At 29.0% G+C, this 18,927-nt stretch overlaps 1 protein-coding gene across 2 annotated transcripts in view; it reads right to left on the bottom strand.

Annotated features, from left to right (window-relative positions):
* The window catches only part of LOC111622167 (phosphatidylinositol 4-phosphate 5-kinase type-1 alpha-like), a 95,147-nt gene that overhangs the window by 64,937 nt on the left and 11,283 nt on the right, over window positions 1-18,927 (bottom strand). For both annotated transcript variants that reach the window (XM_023364509.1, XM_023364516.1), the window contains exon 2: window positions 8,421-8,458. In XM_023364509.1, coding sequence (XP_023220277.1) covers window positions 8,421-8,458 — 38 coding nt within the window. The remainder of the gene's footprint in view (window positions 1-8,420; window positions 8,459-18,927) is intronic.

Here is an 18,927-nt window from a genome sequence, read left to right as displayed (position 1 = left end):
GAGTTGAAAAATAACACAATTCCGTGAAATTTAACAAATCTGATGTCAATAAACGAAAGTTGAAATTATTTATAGTGAGTTGATATTTTATAAGTATAGTTTTTGCATTTACAAATCAAATTTTAAAAAATATTAATTTTTTTATTTAAATAAATTTAAAAAAAATAGAATTTTTATTATTTAAATAAAAATTCTATATTTTTACAACAAGTATTTTATACTGTTAGATAGTAGAGAAAACGTATAAATCGAGGATTTAATCGTAGTCAATCATTTACTGTATATTAGTAAAAATAAAAAAAATTCCATTAATTTGCTTTATATATTTTACCGTTACATTGTGCCAAGTAAGCATTAAACTACAGTCAGTAATATATATCATTCTTATATAAATTTATTAATTATAATAAACATACACTATGACTATAATTACATTAAAATAGCACTTTCTAATTAACATCTGAAATGAAGAAGTAATTGAATCGGGTCCCGCCGCCATATTAAATAACGCGCAACTGTAATTCATCGATTCTGAGCGCGTCGCGTTGCATCAAATTAAATAATTTATAAAAATTAAGATAACAAATATTTTTACAAAATAATAGACTATATCTATTCACAATTGTACTCTAACACACATCGTACTTATAGTTTAGCATTTCTGATAACATTTAATTAATTTTTGAATTTTCTTATATTTTATATATAAAATGCGAATAAAAAAACATAAATTCGTGAAAGTTAATAAAAAAAATATCTGCAACTTCAGAAAACACATATATATCAGAATCTATCAAAAAACGTTAGCTAATAATAACTAAAATTGAGAAAAAAAATAAAACTTTCAAGGTACGGTAATTTCTGTGGTAAAAAGTGAAGTAAGCGATCAGGTGACCCCGTCTCCCCATCGTCTTTAACCAAAACGGACAAGGGTGAAATAAAAGCGGAAACATCAGTAGAAGTAAAAACGAACATCGGCGCGTATCTAGGACTATATATTTGAATGAGAGCGAAGATGAAACACGACACTTTGTATTTATACTAATTACCTTCTAATATTAAAAAATTAAAATCATCAAAAAATTATAACAAAATTAAAATTTTTTGACTAAATTCGACTACAAACATATTGCAGAACTGGATTAAAGTAAAAGTACCCGTTTTTTGACGCTAAATTTTTATTAATTAATTTTTTAAATTGGTGCCTAATTGACCAAGCGCGCATGATTTAAATTTGACGGAGCATGCGCGTGCCGACGGGTTAAATGCAAAAGACACAGTTAAAGCAATAAACACATATGTCGTCCCAGTACTCACATACTCTTTTGGAGTTATACATTGGACTCATACAGATCTCGAGCAACTCCAAAGGAAAACAAGAACAATGCTTACTAAGCATAAACAACATCATCCTAAATCCGCCATAGAAAGATTAACCCTTCCACGTAAAGATGGCAGACGTGGCCTGATTGACATAGTTAACCTTTACTACAAACAAATACAGTCACTGCGAGAGTTTTTCTACAAGAAACAAGAAACACCACAGTTACATAAAGCAGTAACTCTAGCAGACTCAAATAACACACCAATAGCAGCTTAAAAGGGTTAAACTACCACACACATCAAACAGACTTGACACAACATATAAAAAGCATAGACACCATTAAGCAATCATGGGCTCAAAAGGCACTCCATGACAGGCATCCTTATGACCTGTCCCAGGATTTTGTTGACAAAACTGTGTCAAACAGCTGGTTAGATCGGGGATGCCTCTTTGGGGAGACAGAAGGATTCATGATTGCCATACATAATCAGGTCATAAACACTAAAAACTACAGAAAACATATACTCAAATATATAACACTCACAAATGACATGCAGAAAATGTCACATTATGCTAGAAACTATACAACACATTACATCTAGGGGCAAGCTCTTGGCACAGACAGATTATTTACATAGACATAATCAAGTAGCAAATATAATTGCAAGCTCTTGGTATGAGCTTGCAAAGAAGCACAAATTATTAGACATCCACGAACCATACTACAAATACATTCCACAGACAGTATTGGAAAACAACACACACAAACTGTACTACGACAGAGCCATAATCACAGATAAAACAATTTACCACAACAGACCAGACATCACACTCATTGACAAACACAATAAAATCACATACATTATAGACATAGCCATTCCAAACACTCACAATGTACAAAACACATGCACTGAAAAAATTAGCAAGTACACAGAACTCGCCCAGGAAATAAGGCATCTGTGGAGAATGGATAGGGTGCTTATTGTACCTGTTGTTCTCTCCTGTACAGGTGTGATACCACACACACTACACAAAAGCCTGGGAACATTACAATTGAATAGAAATACATACATCACACTACAGAAGGCCACTATATTGTATACATGCCATATTGTTAGGAAATTCCTTAATACAGACACTGACACACACATTTAATCTTAGTTCTGTTTTGGTTGCTATGCCTTGACTTTGGTCCGGCATAGTACACAGCCACCAGTGTAAACCGAGTATAACTCTCTAAACCCAACATAATAATAATAATGATGTAAAAGTGCTCCATTGAAGGAGGTCAAGTTAGAGCTTATATAGAAACCTCTATGCAGTAAAAAATCAGTGTCCCCGCATTTAATGCAGATGGAAGTTCTATTGGGTTGATATATTTCTAAAATCTCTAAATGCCTAAGTGTTTAATGCTATGTTGAGGTCCTTAGCTGGTCTGATGATTGTAGAGTTTTCCCACTTGAGTGGGGTAGTATATGCCACCAATGTCACATTGCAAAGTTTCTTATCAATGGTATACTTGTGTTCTTTAAGCTTTTGTTCTAGGTTTCATTTTTGAGCCCTGTCATATGCTAGTGTCCTGTTAAACCATGAGTCCTCTATTAGGATAGAATTTTATTTCAGAGGAATCATTGTAACTATACTGTGCCTTGTCATTTCTTAAGATCTTGAAAATAGTAGAGTTATGTTTAAATATCATGTTCACATTATTGCATTTGGCCATCTTGTCTGTGTATTTTTTTCAAGGCAAGGAAATAGTTCATCTTGAGTCATCTTTTGTACTCAGGTTGTAGTTGTATGGTTTTGGGAGAATGGAAGGAGTTGATCAATCATTTTATCAACCATGCTAAAAACCCATATTGTTTTGTTTATTGCAATTCTTTTGATATAATTGAGCTCCCCAATAGTGTCTACTATAGCCGTGCAATGTGTGAATGTTCTAATTAATTATCTGAATGCAGAGTGTTTTGTGTGTTGTAAGTCACAGAAATGTAAGGGATAAAAATTGGTTAATATATTGGCTTATGATATATGTTGGTGTGGATTTCACTGTTTTTACAAGTAATGTGAACATGTAAGAAATATATTGAAGTTATGCTTTCTTGTTCCAATTATAGTAGAAGACCATAGGGATTGGAATTAATCCTTTGGAGAAATAGTTGCAGGTCAAGTTTCTTGCACCATAAGATAAAGATATTGTTGACATATCTCACACAGATCAGAATAAGATGTTGGAATTCTGATTTTATCATAAAAGCAACATATTATTCTGATCTATGTGAGATATGTTGTTGATATCTTGAAAAAGTTGAATGATGAGTTCACGCAGTAATCCAGAGATGGGATTCCCCATACCCCTGCCTTGTATGAAGATCTTGTTCTTGTAACTGAAAGGGGAGAGTAAAAAATAAGGTGAGCAAGCTCTAAAATACCTTGATGATATTTGCAGGCATTCTCCACATTGGTCTGAAGGAAGTCCCTGATCTCACAAAAACTAGGTGACAGTTTAATAAATGGGTAGTGAGTTTGAAAGTCCAATATGGTCACATATACTTTATCCAGCAATGTAATGTTGTTGAGACATTCCAATAATTGTAATAAATTGTTAACAGTGAATGGATAATGTGTGATTTCACTGCTATAAAACTTAACAAGCTGTTTCTCCAATAAGAATTTGGGTGAAGAACAGTTCTCTATAACCAGATTGAGATCCAGGCTTGTACATCTTTGCAATGGCAAAGATACTGACTCTTTAGGTATGAAAATGACCATTTGTTGCATTTGAAGATGACATGTCAAAAGGATGGTGACTAATCTTTTCACACTTTGCTGTAAGGTGTTCAAGAATTTGGAAGTAAAAATATGACATTCCATACTAGTGATATATTCCTGCAACCTTTCATTGTAGATGGCATGTTTAACCAATGTTTAACCACTTTTCTTGGATTTGTCTGCTCTAATGACAACCACGTTATTTTGCTTTAACCAAATTTCATACAAACATAAAATAAATAGAAATGTCCTTGGTATCCTTCCCCTTATGATTGTTGTAAGAGGAAGGCTATTTCCATGATAGAACTGTTTTTAAATGATAGAACTGGTTTTTTTTTTTTTTTTGTGTTTCATCCTGAGGAGGGCCTCTAAAAGATGGCTGAAAATGTTTGAGCATTAAAATTTTATTCATTCAGTGCTAGAATTAGCATTTAGGTGTTAATTGTTGTGTTTATTTCCATTGGAGAATAGCACTATAAGCAAAGTTAATTTTTTAAATTATTTTTGTTAATTTATATTTATCTTATTTCTGCTATATTTAAATTTTCTATTTTGTTTTATTTTACTGGTATTTAGTGAATGTTCTTTTTTTTCAAATATGTTCTATTTTGGAGTACTCAATTGATGAATACCTTTCAAATTAGGTTGAAAATGTTTTTGTTTCATTAAACTTTTTGTTGAAATTAATTTCTAAGGTGTAAATTTATTTTCTGAATTTTTGTATTTTGTTACATTCCAACAGTAAATTATAAATGCTTCTAATAAAACATTGTGTAAGGAAGTTAGGAAATTTATTCCTAAGATTTTTCTTTGATTTGATGACTAAGCTTACAATACAGATTTCAATTTCAGTAAAAGAATCTTAACTTCGATCAATCTCTTCAATCTTTATATATAGTAGAATCTGCTTATTGTAATCACTAGGATTCACCTATACTGATGATGATAACTGATATTAAGTAAGGTAAATAAATAAAGCTATAATTAGTAGAAATTCTGGTTTATTGATTCTGACATTAATTAAAAGGAAATGTTAAAGTAATTAAAACTATATAATGAAGTTCCTTTTACTTTCCAACTTATAAATTAAGATGTTAACTTACTAATTTAATTCACAAAATCTCCTAAAAAAAGTTATAAAGCATCGTTTTCCCTTTGCAATATGTATAATAAAGATTTAGTAATTGTAATTATTTTTATTAAGTAGTAATTCATTCAGTGTTGTTTGCCTTCTGTTTATTTTTGCAGCACTATCCTAAAAAGCAGCTTGCATACAAGTGAAGCAAAAATAACCAGCAATTTAAACTACTGTTTTCTACATATGAGTTATGATTAAAACAAAAACAATAAATATTTAATTATTTAAAGAAGATACTGATAACTATAATCACAACTGATTACGAAACATGCATGTTTTTATAAAAGTATATTTTAACTTATACATTTTAGGATATTTTTTTAACAGACAAAGGATTAGCATCATATTTTACTGTATTAACAATTTTTATGAATATATTTCTTATAACATGATTATGCCATATTTTTCTGTACATAGAATATCTTACAAGATATTATCATTAAAATTTTGTCTGCATATCTTTTGTAGTATAATACATTATTTTCTAATAAAAACATCCTAGTTTCATTTTAATAGTTTATATAATTTATCCATCTAAAACTACCTATAAATATGCATCCACCAGTGGAACCATCAAACACTGGTAGTTGGTTATGGGTTTGTGCCATGACAATGGAAATTTTCCAGTTTTTCTTAATGTTTGTAACACCTAAATAGAGACCAGTTTAGTTTCCCATAGAAAGTCCTCCCAGGAAGCATTCCCCTTGGCAGATTGCCCATATGTCACATTTCTTTAAATGTATTAAACAACCTGAAGCCCATTATATATATATATATACAAAGTCAAACGATCACCTTAAATACTTTGGCTATAAATCTGCTCATCTAGAAGAACTGCCTCGCCACAGGCCAGTTCTTTTCTTCCAGATGATTCTAAATAATTTAATAAATTTTAATTATTAATTTAGAGAAGAGATGGCACCTAACATCTACCTGTAGTAGCAAATTATTTAGTATTATTTATTAAAATTAGCAGATTTATAGCCTGAGTATTTAAGGTGATCATTTGGCTTTGTATTCACATTTCCTTAACCAAATAAACCAAACCTATCGTAGATACTCTTTCATTATGTACACACCCTCTCAAATAAAAAGTTATAATATGCTGATAGTCAGATGGTTGAAACAGTAAAAGTGTCAGCCAGTCACTCAAGGAATTCAGTTTGAGTTATAAAGAAAAAGAAAGTTATAATACACATGTGATTAATAATCAAATGACAGAGCCAGATTAACTATCAGACTAGAACATGACTAATCAATTACACAGATATTATGTAATATGGATTAAAGATAAACAGTTATATCATTGCAGTAAGCAGAAGTTGCAAATTTGAGTTCTGCTTTAGATCAATTTTTTATTTCAAAATAGTCCAAATTAATTTATTTTTGAAATTAATAATTATTAAATTTAATACAAAATGGCAGCATATAACTGCTTACCTTTAGTCTGAAATACCTATGTAGCTAACCTGAAACTCATCTGACTCAATCACTTGATTATTACTATAATTCAAGCTTGGTTTTTTTATATTTATGTACACAATTATTTTTGGTATTTTCTTAAGACATTCAGAGTACAATATTTCTTTTAAACTTAAATAACTTTTCCAGAGCTGAAGATAGCAAAGCCCTTTATCATTTCTTAGAATATCCCCTTTATTGTTTCTTAGAATAAATTAGAACGAGCTCCTAATTTATTTAAAAAATTCTAAGAAACGATAAAGGGGATATTAAAAAAGAAGATAAAGAAGGAGTTTATAAGATCCCATACGAGAACCAACAATTAGGATTAGTAAAGGAGTACATAGGAGTTACAACGAGGAAATTGGGGGTAAGGGTCAGAGAGCATAAATATGATGTTAGGAAAAAATCAAACGCAACTGTGCTGGCCCAGATGGCTCAGGCCCAAGGTTCTGTAGTTGGATGGGAAGAAGCTGAAATCATTAGGTAAATACACTCTCCAACTTTAGCGAAGACAGCCGAAAAAATGGAAATATACAGAAGCAAACTTGATGATAAATGTATAAACGCCAGAGATACAGAGGGCCTACCCTCAGCATGGAAGTTTGCTATTAAAAGACTTACAAATGGCTTATGAATGACGACTTGATTCGCAATTCACATTATGAGAGCATTTATAATTTTTGTTAACTGTTAACGACTTGTACTATTACTTATTTATTGTTGTATGTTATTTATTTTTACAATTGGTATTTTTACACTTTAATTATTTTACTTAATTACTCAGTTGTCAATATTTCTGAATTTTAAATTTAATGTTCTATTCTTTGTAGTTATTCCATATTTGTTTTTTTCAACTTGAAGATGATCTATGAAGTAGATCGAAAACGTTCATTTTTTAAATAAACTCCCTCGGCAACGGATTAGGTGTTGATTATTTTGATTATTAATTTGCCGAGTACGTTTTCTGTTCAATACAAGAGCTACTATTTTTCCAACAATTTTGAAAATTAGAACTTTAAAAAATTTTAGTTTCTGTTACATGTTCAGAGCACTAATGTAATACCTTATTAAAAAGAAAGTTAGTTACATATAACAAAGAGTATTAATTGGTAATCTTATAGCAGATCTGTTAAGTAAAGTACCATTGAACAATATTAAGGAAAATGGATTACCATAATTTGAGAAGGAAGAAGCATATTGATAAAATAACTTAACCTCATGCCAGGAATGTTACAGTAGAGAAATCACAGTAAAAAAGGCATTTCTCTACTGTAAGAAGAATATTATATCGTGCAAAACTTATAAATATATGATCTTGATGGAAAAATTTAAACTGTACCATTTTCAAAATAAAATGTCTGTTTTTAATAAATATCTCAATTTTTATCTAAAAATATCACAAAATTTTATTTAGCTAATGTAATATTTTCAACAGACTGTTTTTTGACATAACAACAGTCAAATTCAAGTCTAAGACATTCTTGTAGAAAATGTGGAATTCATAAAACAATAAATTAATTACTACTACATCAAATCATTTGATTTTGTGAGTCATTACAACAAAAACACCTTTATATATCTCTGATTTAATTATCTAAAAACTATTTACTTATCATTTAAATAAGTTATTATGAATTAGAAATTAAATTTTTGTTAGTAAACAAAATCAACATACAAATTAATACTTAATAATTATTGTAAACAACTGTATAAAATACTTACATCAATTGGTGGAGGTTTTGGTTTTGGAGGTGGATCATCTGGAAACATTCAAAGTTTATATTTAATGAAACTGCAATTCAAATTTACTTTAAAAATTAAAACTAATACTGGTATGTAATTTATTTTACATAATATAATACAAAAGGAAAATATATACAAATAAGTCTGTTTAAGAGAGCACTCTTGGGATCATACATTATGCTCCCTTATCTGAAGTAATGAAATCTCCCAGAGGGCTGTTATTGGTATTAAATTTGCTCCACTGTTTTTCATGTCTTACAAGCTCTATGTAACTTATAATAAGAATTAGAAACATTAAAATTCATTATCACATAATTTTACTTTACCTACCTACTGGTTTCCATCCTTATATCATCAGTTTAATTGTTCTTTCAAATAATCAGTAAACAAAGCACATTTACCAGTCACATTACTTTCACTTATTTCCAGAAACACAGTTAAAAGCCTAACTGAAAAGATGTGAAAATCAATGCTCTAAAATTTCCAAATTTCAACTCCTACATTTTTTTTTATTAACTCCAAATTTTCCCTAATAGAACATACAGTAAAACAAATAAGTACTGTACCATCTTAAAGTCATATGACCTCTATAATCTGATTGCTAATCATTACTTGGCTTGTCCCCTCAAGATGAAACATTGTGATCTATGCTATTGCTGATGTATATGCTATGATATCTTTTTAATATGTAATTACTGCTGATGTGTGTCCAATAAAATCTATTCATTATGATTCTGTAGGAAATTGTTTATTAGAAAACTGGCCAATGGAAGGTTTCACCAAATCTCAACAAATAGCATACTGTAGAGAGTCCTGTACCTATATATTGTGAGATTAAAGACAGATCCTTATAAATCTTCCTCAGAATAATGCTCCCTTATGCAGACTGCTACTCTAAAAATGGCACTTGTTTAAACAAACTTCCCTTCTAACCTGTTCTGGTTAGATACAGAACTTTCTAGAACAGTTTAGAAGGGAACAGATTTCTAAGAACTTTTAACAGGAGTTCCATTAATGTAAAACATAGAGGAGAAATTCAGGAATGTATGGGAAAGTGCTCTCTGAAGTGAACTGTTTCCTTCTGGTCTCTTTTAAGTGGACTTGACCATATATATATACAGTATATATATGGTCAAGATATATGGACCATCTATATATATTTAAATTTTAACTTTTGAATGTCAAATGTATCCAATTTACTGGAATATAAGATGCCATTAAATCTAATACTCACCTTAACAAATATTTTTATTGTTATATATATATATANATTTGTAACAATAATTTTTATTTATTTTATTAGTCTGTATACATTTATATATATATTTCGCTCGTTATTTTATTTTATTTGTATTTAAATTTTTGTTCTATTTTATTTATATTCGAATGTTCTTAGCCTGACGATGGCCAACTGATTTGGCTGAAAACGTTAGCTTTACATTAAATTTTTTCTCAGCAAATTAAGGTGTTTTGTTTTTTGATTTATATACTATTGCTGAGTGTGTGTACATCAATTATATATTTCATATTCAAAATATCATTACAATAAACATATAAATGTACTTTTAAATCTATTACAAAAGAAACCAATAATAGTTTCAGATAAATATAAGAAATTCAGCCTATCAATAAACTAAAATTAAGTGTTAAAACTTTTCAACAAAAACATTTTATTTATTCACTTGACACATTTTCAAAAATAGATTTCATAAATTTAATGAATCATAATGATTCATTAGTTTGATTGTTATTACTTTCATTAATGATGAAACTTTCAGAAAATACAGTCTGAAAGTATCAGCAGAGATAAATTACAAACTTATTACAACACCTGTGCATTTGCTGATAGAATTTTTTTTTTATTAATAAAAATTTTCAGCCTATGCCCAAAGGCCATTATCAGGTTATAAATCTGTTTTTAGAAAATGTTCTACAAATAAAATATTCCATTTAAATTTTAACTTTTGAATGTCAAATGTACCCTATTTACTGGAAGATAAGATGCCATTGAATCTAATACTTGCCTTATTTTCTAAATACTCACCCATAGAGTTTTGTTTTTTGAAAAAATAGACAGATCAAGACAAATTTATTGTACAGTAAAGTATATTATACAGAGTGATTTAAAACAGTTGTAAAAAACAATAAATTCAGTGTTTACATTTTCCCCACATATAATCATCTTCAGTGCAGTTTAAAGCATTGTAAATGCAACATTTCTTGAAAGAGAGCCACAACTTTTTTCTGATGATTTTCATACAAGTACTTACGAGGTATGATTTTCTCTCATCAAAATTAGTAACAGTATACAAATATAAACATCTCAAAGCCCAACAGTTATATTAGAGCCAAACAATATTTGACTTTAATAACAATACTGTACCCAATAATAATCTTATTTTCAAATAAGTAACTTTAAAATCAAATCAAAATATTTTATTTAAGTGTCAGAAATAATTTTGAAATAATTTATTTTTCAATGTCAGCTAAATATTTCCTGAAATATATAGAAAATGCTTCCAAAATATATTTTATACTCTCTAAATATATTCTATACTATAAATAAAACACACCTTTAATAATCCAGCTAATAAAAATTAAGAATTATTAAAGGATTATTAAAGGTGTGTTTTATTAATAGTATATTTATCCAGTTTGTTTGTTATATAAGTATTCTATACTATACTCTGTTTATTCATCATTTCCTATTCAAATATACAAATAGAAAAATGCCCCACTCAAAATGTTGTAAAAATGCTTTCAATTTTTTGAAGTATCATTTTGCAAGAAATTTTAAAGATTAAATTATCAATGATTTCATAAACATGAAAATGGTTTTCAATGGCTGGCAAAGTCTACTGCAATATTATTTCCAATGACTGTATATTCCATTAACAAAAATTTGTGTAAAGTCTTTCACAAATGAAACAAAAATGTTTGACAGTTAAAAACATGTAAAAAAATCCATAACTTGAATACTGAGGGTTTATCCTCTTATGAATAAGCTCAGAGTCTGCATTGTCATAAATCAACAATTGTTACTAAGGAGACATGAACATGGCAACTAGTTATGTGCTGGATCATTAAAAATGTATACCTGCGGATACGGATACAGATACAGATCATTAGTGTCTAGATCTGCGGATACAGATACGGATCATTAGTGTCTAGATCCATGGATACAGATACGGATCTCAACTTTCGTACTCAGTTGGCACCGGTGCATGTGACCTTAGACTGATAGTTGACACTTTACGTTAGTAACGCGAAATGTTTCGACTTGCACTAGGCATGTTTTTGTTTATAGTTTAATGTGGCACGGGATAGCATAGATTATGTTTGTGTTTTTGGAGAGTGTTGAGTTAAATTAAAATAAAAACAATGTCGACAAAAAAGTTTAGTAGTGTAATATGGAAATACTTTATGATAGTAAATGAATTTTGCATGATAAAATTTTTGCAATATGAATGTGCCAAATATGTGATTTTAAAAAATAAAAAGTGATTTGAATTGAAGTTATTAATATTTTACTGCTAACTATCTTTAAAATTTCATAAGTAATGAAATTCATTAAGAGAAAAGATCCGTTAAAGATCTGCTAAAAAGTAACAGATAAGGATCTTTTTTTCCCTCGGATATCCGCGGATATGGATACCTGGCACATCACTAATGGCAACATTGAAAGAAAAACTGGATCAGGAGGTAAATGCAGATGTACACTGTTTCAGGATATGATACTGAAGCATTTTAGCCTGCAAGAGTATGCTGCTACTTCTAAACTTAAAGGGAAAGTAGACATAGAAGTTGATATAAAATGCTGACATAGTAAAGCATCAGCTGTCTTTCAGAGAATATGCTCAATCTGGTCAACATGAGTAATCAGTACAGCAACTCTATAACACCATTGTCATTCCAACTGCAATCTATTCCTGTGAAACACAGAAAGAGACAAAGATTATTCAGAAACTCAATGTATTCCATCAATGCTCTCCTCAAAGAATATTTAGAATTACATATCGTAACCATATCACAAATGAGGACCTTAGAAGAAGTGACCTACATTAAGTACAGGATATTGTTACAAAGCATAAAATGCATTTTGCAGGGCATGTACTTCATCTGCTAGAGGAACACTTATCAAAAGTAGCCTTGCAATGGAAATAACATGGTGGAAAAAGGAAACAAGATAGACCATGAACAATCTGGCACTCTACACATAAAGAAGTTCTATAGAAGATTAGCATTCCATGAGACAATACTGAAACCATTGCAGCTGACTACATTTGCTGGAGACAACTGGCTGCCTAGCATTCCACTTGGCACAGGAAGACCTAAAACTAAGACTAAGACACCTGCAAATTTCCAGTACCCTTGGTTCCAAAGCTTGCCATATTAATTAACCATTTTTCGAGACCAACCATGGTCATGTATAATAATACTAATTTATCAACTTACTTCTATCCAACTAATTATACATTTTCCCTGTGTCTGAAGTATACCATAGACTGCCAGAAACTTAAATAAATATTAAATGTAAATTACATTTGACACCACCATTGACATTCATCTCTCAGAAATCATAGCTGGGTTAAATTTAAGCAAAACAAACTAATACCACAAAATTGCAGTATCACTACCAACAGGTTCAGTGTAAATAATGTAAATAAATGCATCCTACAAACAACACCATCTGTGGCCATTCAAAAAACTAGTTTGATGACTGAGGGAATTCAAGTTTTCTCTCATAATTTTGTCCAGATTAGAGGTATCAGACTATCAGTTGATAGAAATTCAGTCATGTACCTGTATATTTTAAAAATCTGAAAAAATAAAGTGAAGCAAAACACATTCAGAACATATAACATTTACAATCTTTCTTCAGAGAATTTTTCATTTTTCACAAAAATATGTTAAAAGGATTAAAAAATACTTTAATGGAACAAGAAACGTCAAAAAACATTCTAGAGTTTTTGAACTTACTGTTCATCTTTAGGAATATAGTTCAACAAACTAGTTTCATTGTCATGAAAGCAATAATGTCAACAGTTCAGTGAAGAAAATTTTCAAGAAACTCAATTACAGGAAATTAAAATTGTTATTACAGGAAATTATTACAGGAAATTAAAATTGAAAAGATTAAATTGCATAAATAAATAGCTAAAAAATAATTCTATATGGAAAGCAGAAAGCTAAGGAAAGAGAGTGTCTTGTAAAATCTGTCATCTTGATGCTATAATACTCAGAAAAAATATCACATTTACCATGAAAAACCAGTCTTAATATATCTAGATTAACATTTTTATAAAGCAGCTTTTACTTCTGTTTCAAATAATTTAAATATTCCATTAAATTATATCCATTGAATAATATCAGCTCAAAAATTCATAAATAAAGTGTTTTTATTTGTGAACTTCCAAATCAGTGGACATCAGACATTGAAATATTAGAGAGAAAGAAAAAATTACTTCAAAATCATTAATTTAGACATGTTAGATGTTAGGTTAGATCATGAAGTTATAAATATTCTAGTCATAGTGAATAAGCTGGGCCACAATCTGGATAGGGTTACAAAAGTCCATAAAGTTTTTAACTTTTTTCAGAATTAGAAAACACTACAAAAGCTGGAAAATAATATATAAATACTCACAGATAGCTTCCATACTGATTCCAGCAGATATGATTATTGGAAAAAATAAATGTTTTCAATCACTTTCAGAGACCTTCTTTAGGTTATTACACATTTCCATAAATGGAATGCTATTATTTGAACAACTTTCTAAAAAAAGGAACATTCTCATGCCACACAACAATATTCAAATTAAAAAAATAAATAAAATGTAATACACATTACAAACTATCATATACAATTTGAGTTAACACAAAATATACTCATCAAGGATTCCATAGTCATTTACAGTAGGAAAAAAATATCACATGACTATGTTACTATTGCATCTTTCACAATGTAAAGATAAAGAAACCAGGGGCCGTATTCTGGTCGCTGTCTCTGATCTCTCATCTCTCACAAGCCGGTCGCTGATTGGCTAAGCCAAATGATTAGCCAATCAGCGACCAGCTTGTGAGAGACAAGAGACCAAAGACAGTGACCAGAATATGGCCCCAGTTTTTGTATGACATTGTGACTTGAAACAAAATATGGTGTCATTATTTTAACCCAGAAACAAACACAGCCTCAACACAATGATGGCACTAAACCTCATCATGACCAAAAACTTCAAATCACAAGTGTTCACCAGAAAAATCATTCTCATCATATTCTTTGATCATGAGTGCACCAATAATGAAGTGCACATGGATCTTAGTAATGTGGTTATTATCAAGCAATACCATAACAAAGACAATCTTAGAACTGTACAGGTTTTAGAGTTACAATCATCACTCAGTTGGGATTTGTGTATCAACTACAATGAAAAGCAGCACCTCTCATATGTATTGCAGTAGTTTTATGAAAAATTCTAGTTCAACCTTTAATGACAACTGTGTTAACATTCCCTTGCAAAAATTACCAAGCTTGTATATATTTGTATATTTATTAATTAATTTATTTTTTGTTATATTTTCACTAAGTTTTTGTATATTTAGATAACAAATAACTTTAAATAACATTCTATTACATGTTCTATATTGAAATTGTCCTAATGAAGATCTAGTTTGTGATCAAAAACGTTAGTATGTTGATATTAAATTGTTCAACTGGTATCAGAAAAGATTCTATATGGTTTGTTGTTCATAAGTTGGATTTATTGGATTTCATGTCCCAATGTAGTCATCATCTTCACTATTGTAGAGAATTGTTAGTGTGAAACATTAAAACATTTAAGATCTGCCATCAAAATAAAACAATAGGAAAACTTACAAAATATGTTACTTTTCTACATAACAAACATATAGTCACATATTACTGTAGAGCACAGATATTTCTATTGCATCTGTGCAATAGAAATATCTAACATCCTTCATACAGTCCAAATAATTGGAATTGTTTGCTTTGTGAATTGAATCATTCCTGAATTGCAGTGTGCACATCATAATTCAGGAATGATTCAATTAAAGCAAACAATTATTCCATGATAGTATCTTCAAACTAATCAGTCAGTCTGTAAGAGGTAAGTTTCTCAATGTACATGAAGACTATTTCTCCTAATTTTATACAATTTCTGAAAATGAGTAACAATAAATAGAAACTTTTTGATCAACCCTTATATGTCTGTTTAATATATTTGTAATGCCTTATCTATTTCTATCAAGAACCTGGATATTTCCTAATGGTGTGTTACAAAAAACAAGGATTCAATTGTATTTACTGTCTTTACATATGCAATAAATAAGAACAAAATTCTTGTCAAAAAGAACATGAAATAATTAATATATGTGATAATGAAAAAATCAGTTTATTATTCTAGACCCAAATATGTACAAAAAGAAAATAAAATTAGTAAAAATTTGAAATATACAGTAATAAAAAGATATTTTATCAAATCCGAAAAACAAATATATAAGAACTTTCCAGATACTTGGAGACTTAAAAATTAAATTATGACTATATTATAATTATCTGCACAAAACCAATAAAAAAAAAATATGAGATTGAAATCTATTGAGATTTCACGAAGAAATTTTACAAATTAAATTTACCTAACCTTCATCATGAAACTTCTATGTCATCAATGGAACTTGAAAGTCTTGCTTTTACCTCGCTCGATCCTTAGCGACCACTCAACCTTATTTACATACTCGATCCTTAACACCCACTCAACCTTATTTACACACTTAAGTGATTAACATTCATTTAATTCTAGTAATCTTTCTTGAAGTTGTGTCATTGCCCTTACATTTAATCTTTTATAATTTTTTGTTCTTTAGTGACAATTTGGGCAGGTGATCATTCTTTTAACTTCCTGTGAAAGTCTTCCCCCCAAAGATGTCATTTCTGGATAAGATGACATAATAGGTTGCCGTCAGCAGTTGTAATAGTAAGGTAAGGTTTAGTAAAAAAATTTTGCCCAGGTGAGGTATGGTAGTCTATCCTTAATAAAATAAAGTAACCCAAAATAAACAGAAAAATGAATTAAAAATAATCCTGAAACAAAATAAAACGGTTTGGAATCTACTCCTTACATATTGTAGCATTATGTAAAAATACAATTATATGTAAGACAAATTAGCTTACCTTTTTTATATCTAAGTGAATAAAATCAAAAAGAAATGAATAAGCACATGCTATGAAAGAAAATCATCAAAACAGAAATTTGGCTTTACTTCATTTTAAATTTTTTGGTTTTTCATAAACCATTATCATCAAAAGTTTATACTTCAAAATTATATTGATGTTTTAATGCATTGTTTACAATGCATTGAAACATCAATATAATTTTGCTATTAATATAATATGCATAATTAGTTAAAAAAAAAACTAAATACTAGAATATTGTTACTTTGTATCAAAGGATGTGCAAAAAGTCTGGATTTACAAAAAAGATTTGAATGCCAACATAATGAACAGAAAGGATAATGAAATCTTTAGTGGCAATATGAAAATTAAAATGTTACTCAAATTTCTTTTTTAATATTTAATCCTTTATTTCTAATTAAATAAATTAAGCACTTGCAGATATTAAATAGATTAAGTGTCACTAATTGTAATGATAACCATTTAGAGTGAAGAAGGATTTATTCTAAGTGTTAATTTATACAAACTCACATCTTAATTGTCATGAAAATTCTCTGAAAGTAATATCTTTACTTTTTTCTGGCAGGAACAATTATGTAAATAAAATGCAACAACATTAGGAAAATATTAGACTTCCTAGTCATAAACTGATAGTTCCATGTCAATAATGTCAACATACATTTTTGAATAATGAGAATATTGTGTAGTGAAGAAAAATAGATTAAAAGATAAGCCAAAACCTTTGTACAGCAGTGATAATAAACAATGAAGAGAAAGTTATCTGCTCCACTTTCCCTAACATCATTACTCAAGAACTATGTGACAATGTTAGAATTGGCTTCAATGTCTTTAACACAATTTGAGAGAGCTTATCTAGAATAAATTGTTTACAAAATGGGTTTCCCATATGCTTACACAAGATTATAGAGAACAAACTGTGGAGTATGCCAATTTTCTGGAATGAAACAAATCAATCAGTGAAAAATTTCTTCAAATTGTTATCAGACCCAAAATGTAGATTCACTCTGTAAGCCCAAATCAAAGTTCAATGGAACGGCAACATTAAAGTTATTCACTGATGGAGAACCTTTAAGTTTTAATGTCTAAGATAGAAAAATCATATGAAGTATTTTTTGGGATCAAAAAGGAATAATCCTTATAGACTTCTTAAACCACTAATAAACAAACTGAATAAAATTTAAAATCATAAATAAACACAACTTATACTTTCAGCAAAATTTTACATTACTGCAAACATTTTCAACCTTGTTGAAAGGGCTGCCTCAAGCTACAATTGAACATATACTACAACTGTTATAAGAACATAGTTGAAAAAAAAACAACTAAAAAATTCAAAAAATACAAAATATTTATTTAAAATAACTTTATTCTAAGTTTAAAATTTTTGTATTTTATAGACAATAAATGTAACATGGAAACAATGAAGTTACAATATTAGATAGCTAAAGTCAAGCCAGAGATTTTTTTCAGAAATGACAATATCAAGGTGAATATTGTAATCCTGAATTCAATGAAAGCTTTGGACTTCCATCTGTTTAGCCAATGTATGATAGATTAAAATTACCTTTTCAATATTAAAAAGAATTACAAACACACTTTAAACAACCTTTAAAGTCCAGTAACCAAATTCTTTAATGAAAAAATTTAATGTAATATGTAAATTTACTGGACTTTAAAGGTTGTTTAAAGTGTGTAGGATAGATTTCAAAGATATCATTTCTCTAACAATAATGAAGTAAAAACAGCTATCACACTATAAAGCAATCATACTGATAGCAAGGTGAATCATTGAAAAAAATGTAGAATGTGAAGAAGACTAAATAGAAAAATAAAAGACATGTCAAAAAAATGATCTGACTAATAATATATAGGCTATAAGTTTTATTTCCCTAGTTGAAATAGTTTTCCAGAAAAAAAAATTGAAAGCATTACTTTTGGAGCAAAATTTTCAATATTAGTTGTATGTTCTTTGGAATTGAGCACATAATTGCTACAGAAAACTATCGTAAGGAAACACTTTTTTCAATGGAAGAAGTAGATTTTATTTTCTATCTTTTATATATAATGGTAAAACTATATAAGAAATTACAGAATACATTTAATAGCTAGCCTATTTCTATTTTACATATGCATTCAACTCATAAAAATTATGTAAAATATAACTATTGGTGACTATTGGAATAACTAATGTTAAAACTGTATGGTAAAACCAGTAAAACTGAAATAAATTAAAAAATAATATAAATAAATAAATATAGTAAAATAACTAAATAC

Source organism: Centruroides sculpturatus, unplaced genomic scaffold (genome assembly GCF_000671375.1).
Source record: "Centruroides sculpturatus isolate CEXI.00-Female unplaced genomic scaffold, Cexi_2.0 scaffold14, whole genome shotgun sequence".
Taxonomy (NCBI): domain Eukaryota; kingdom Metazoa; phylum Arthropoda; class Arachnida; order Scorpiones; family Buthidae; genus Centruroides; species Centruroides sculpturatus.
The sequence above is the reverse complement of the archived record's forward strand: the minus strand, read 5'-3'. Positions and strand labels throughout refer to the sequence as shown.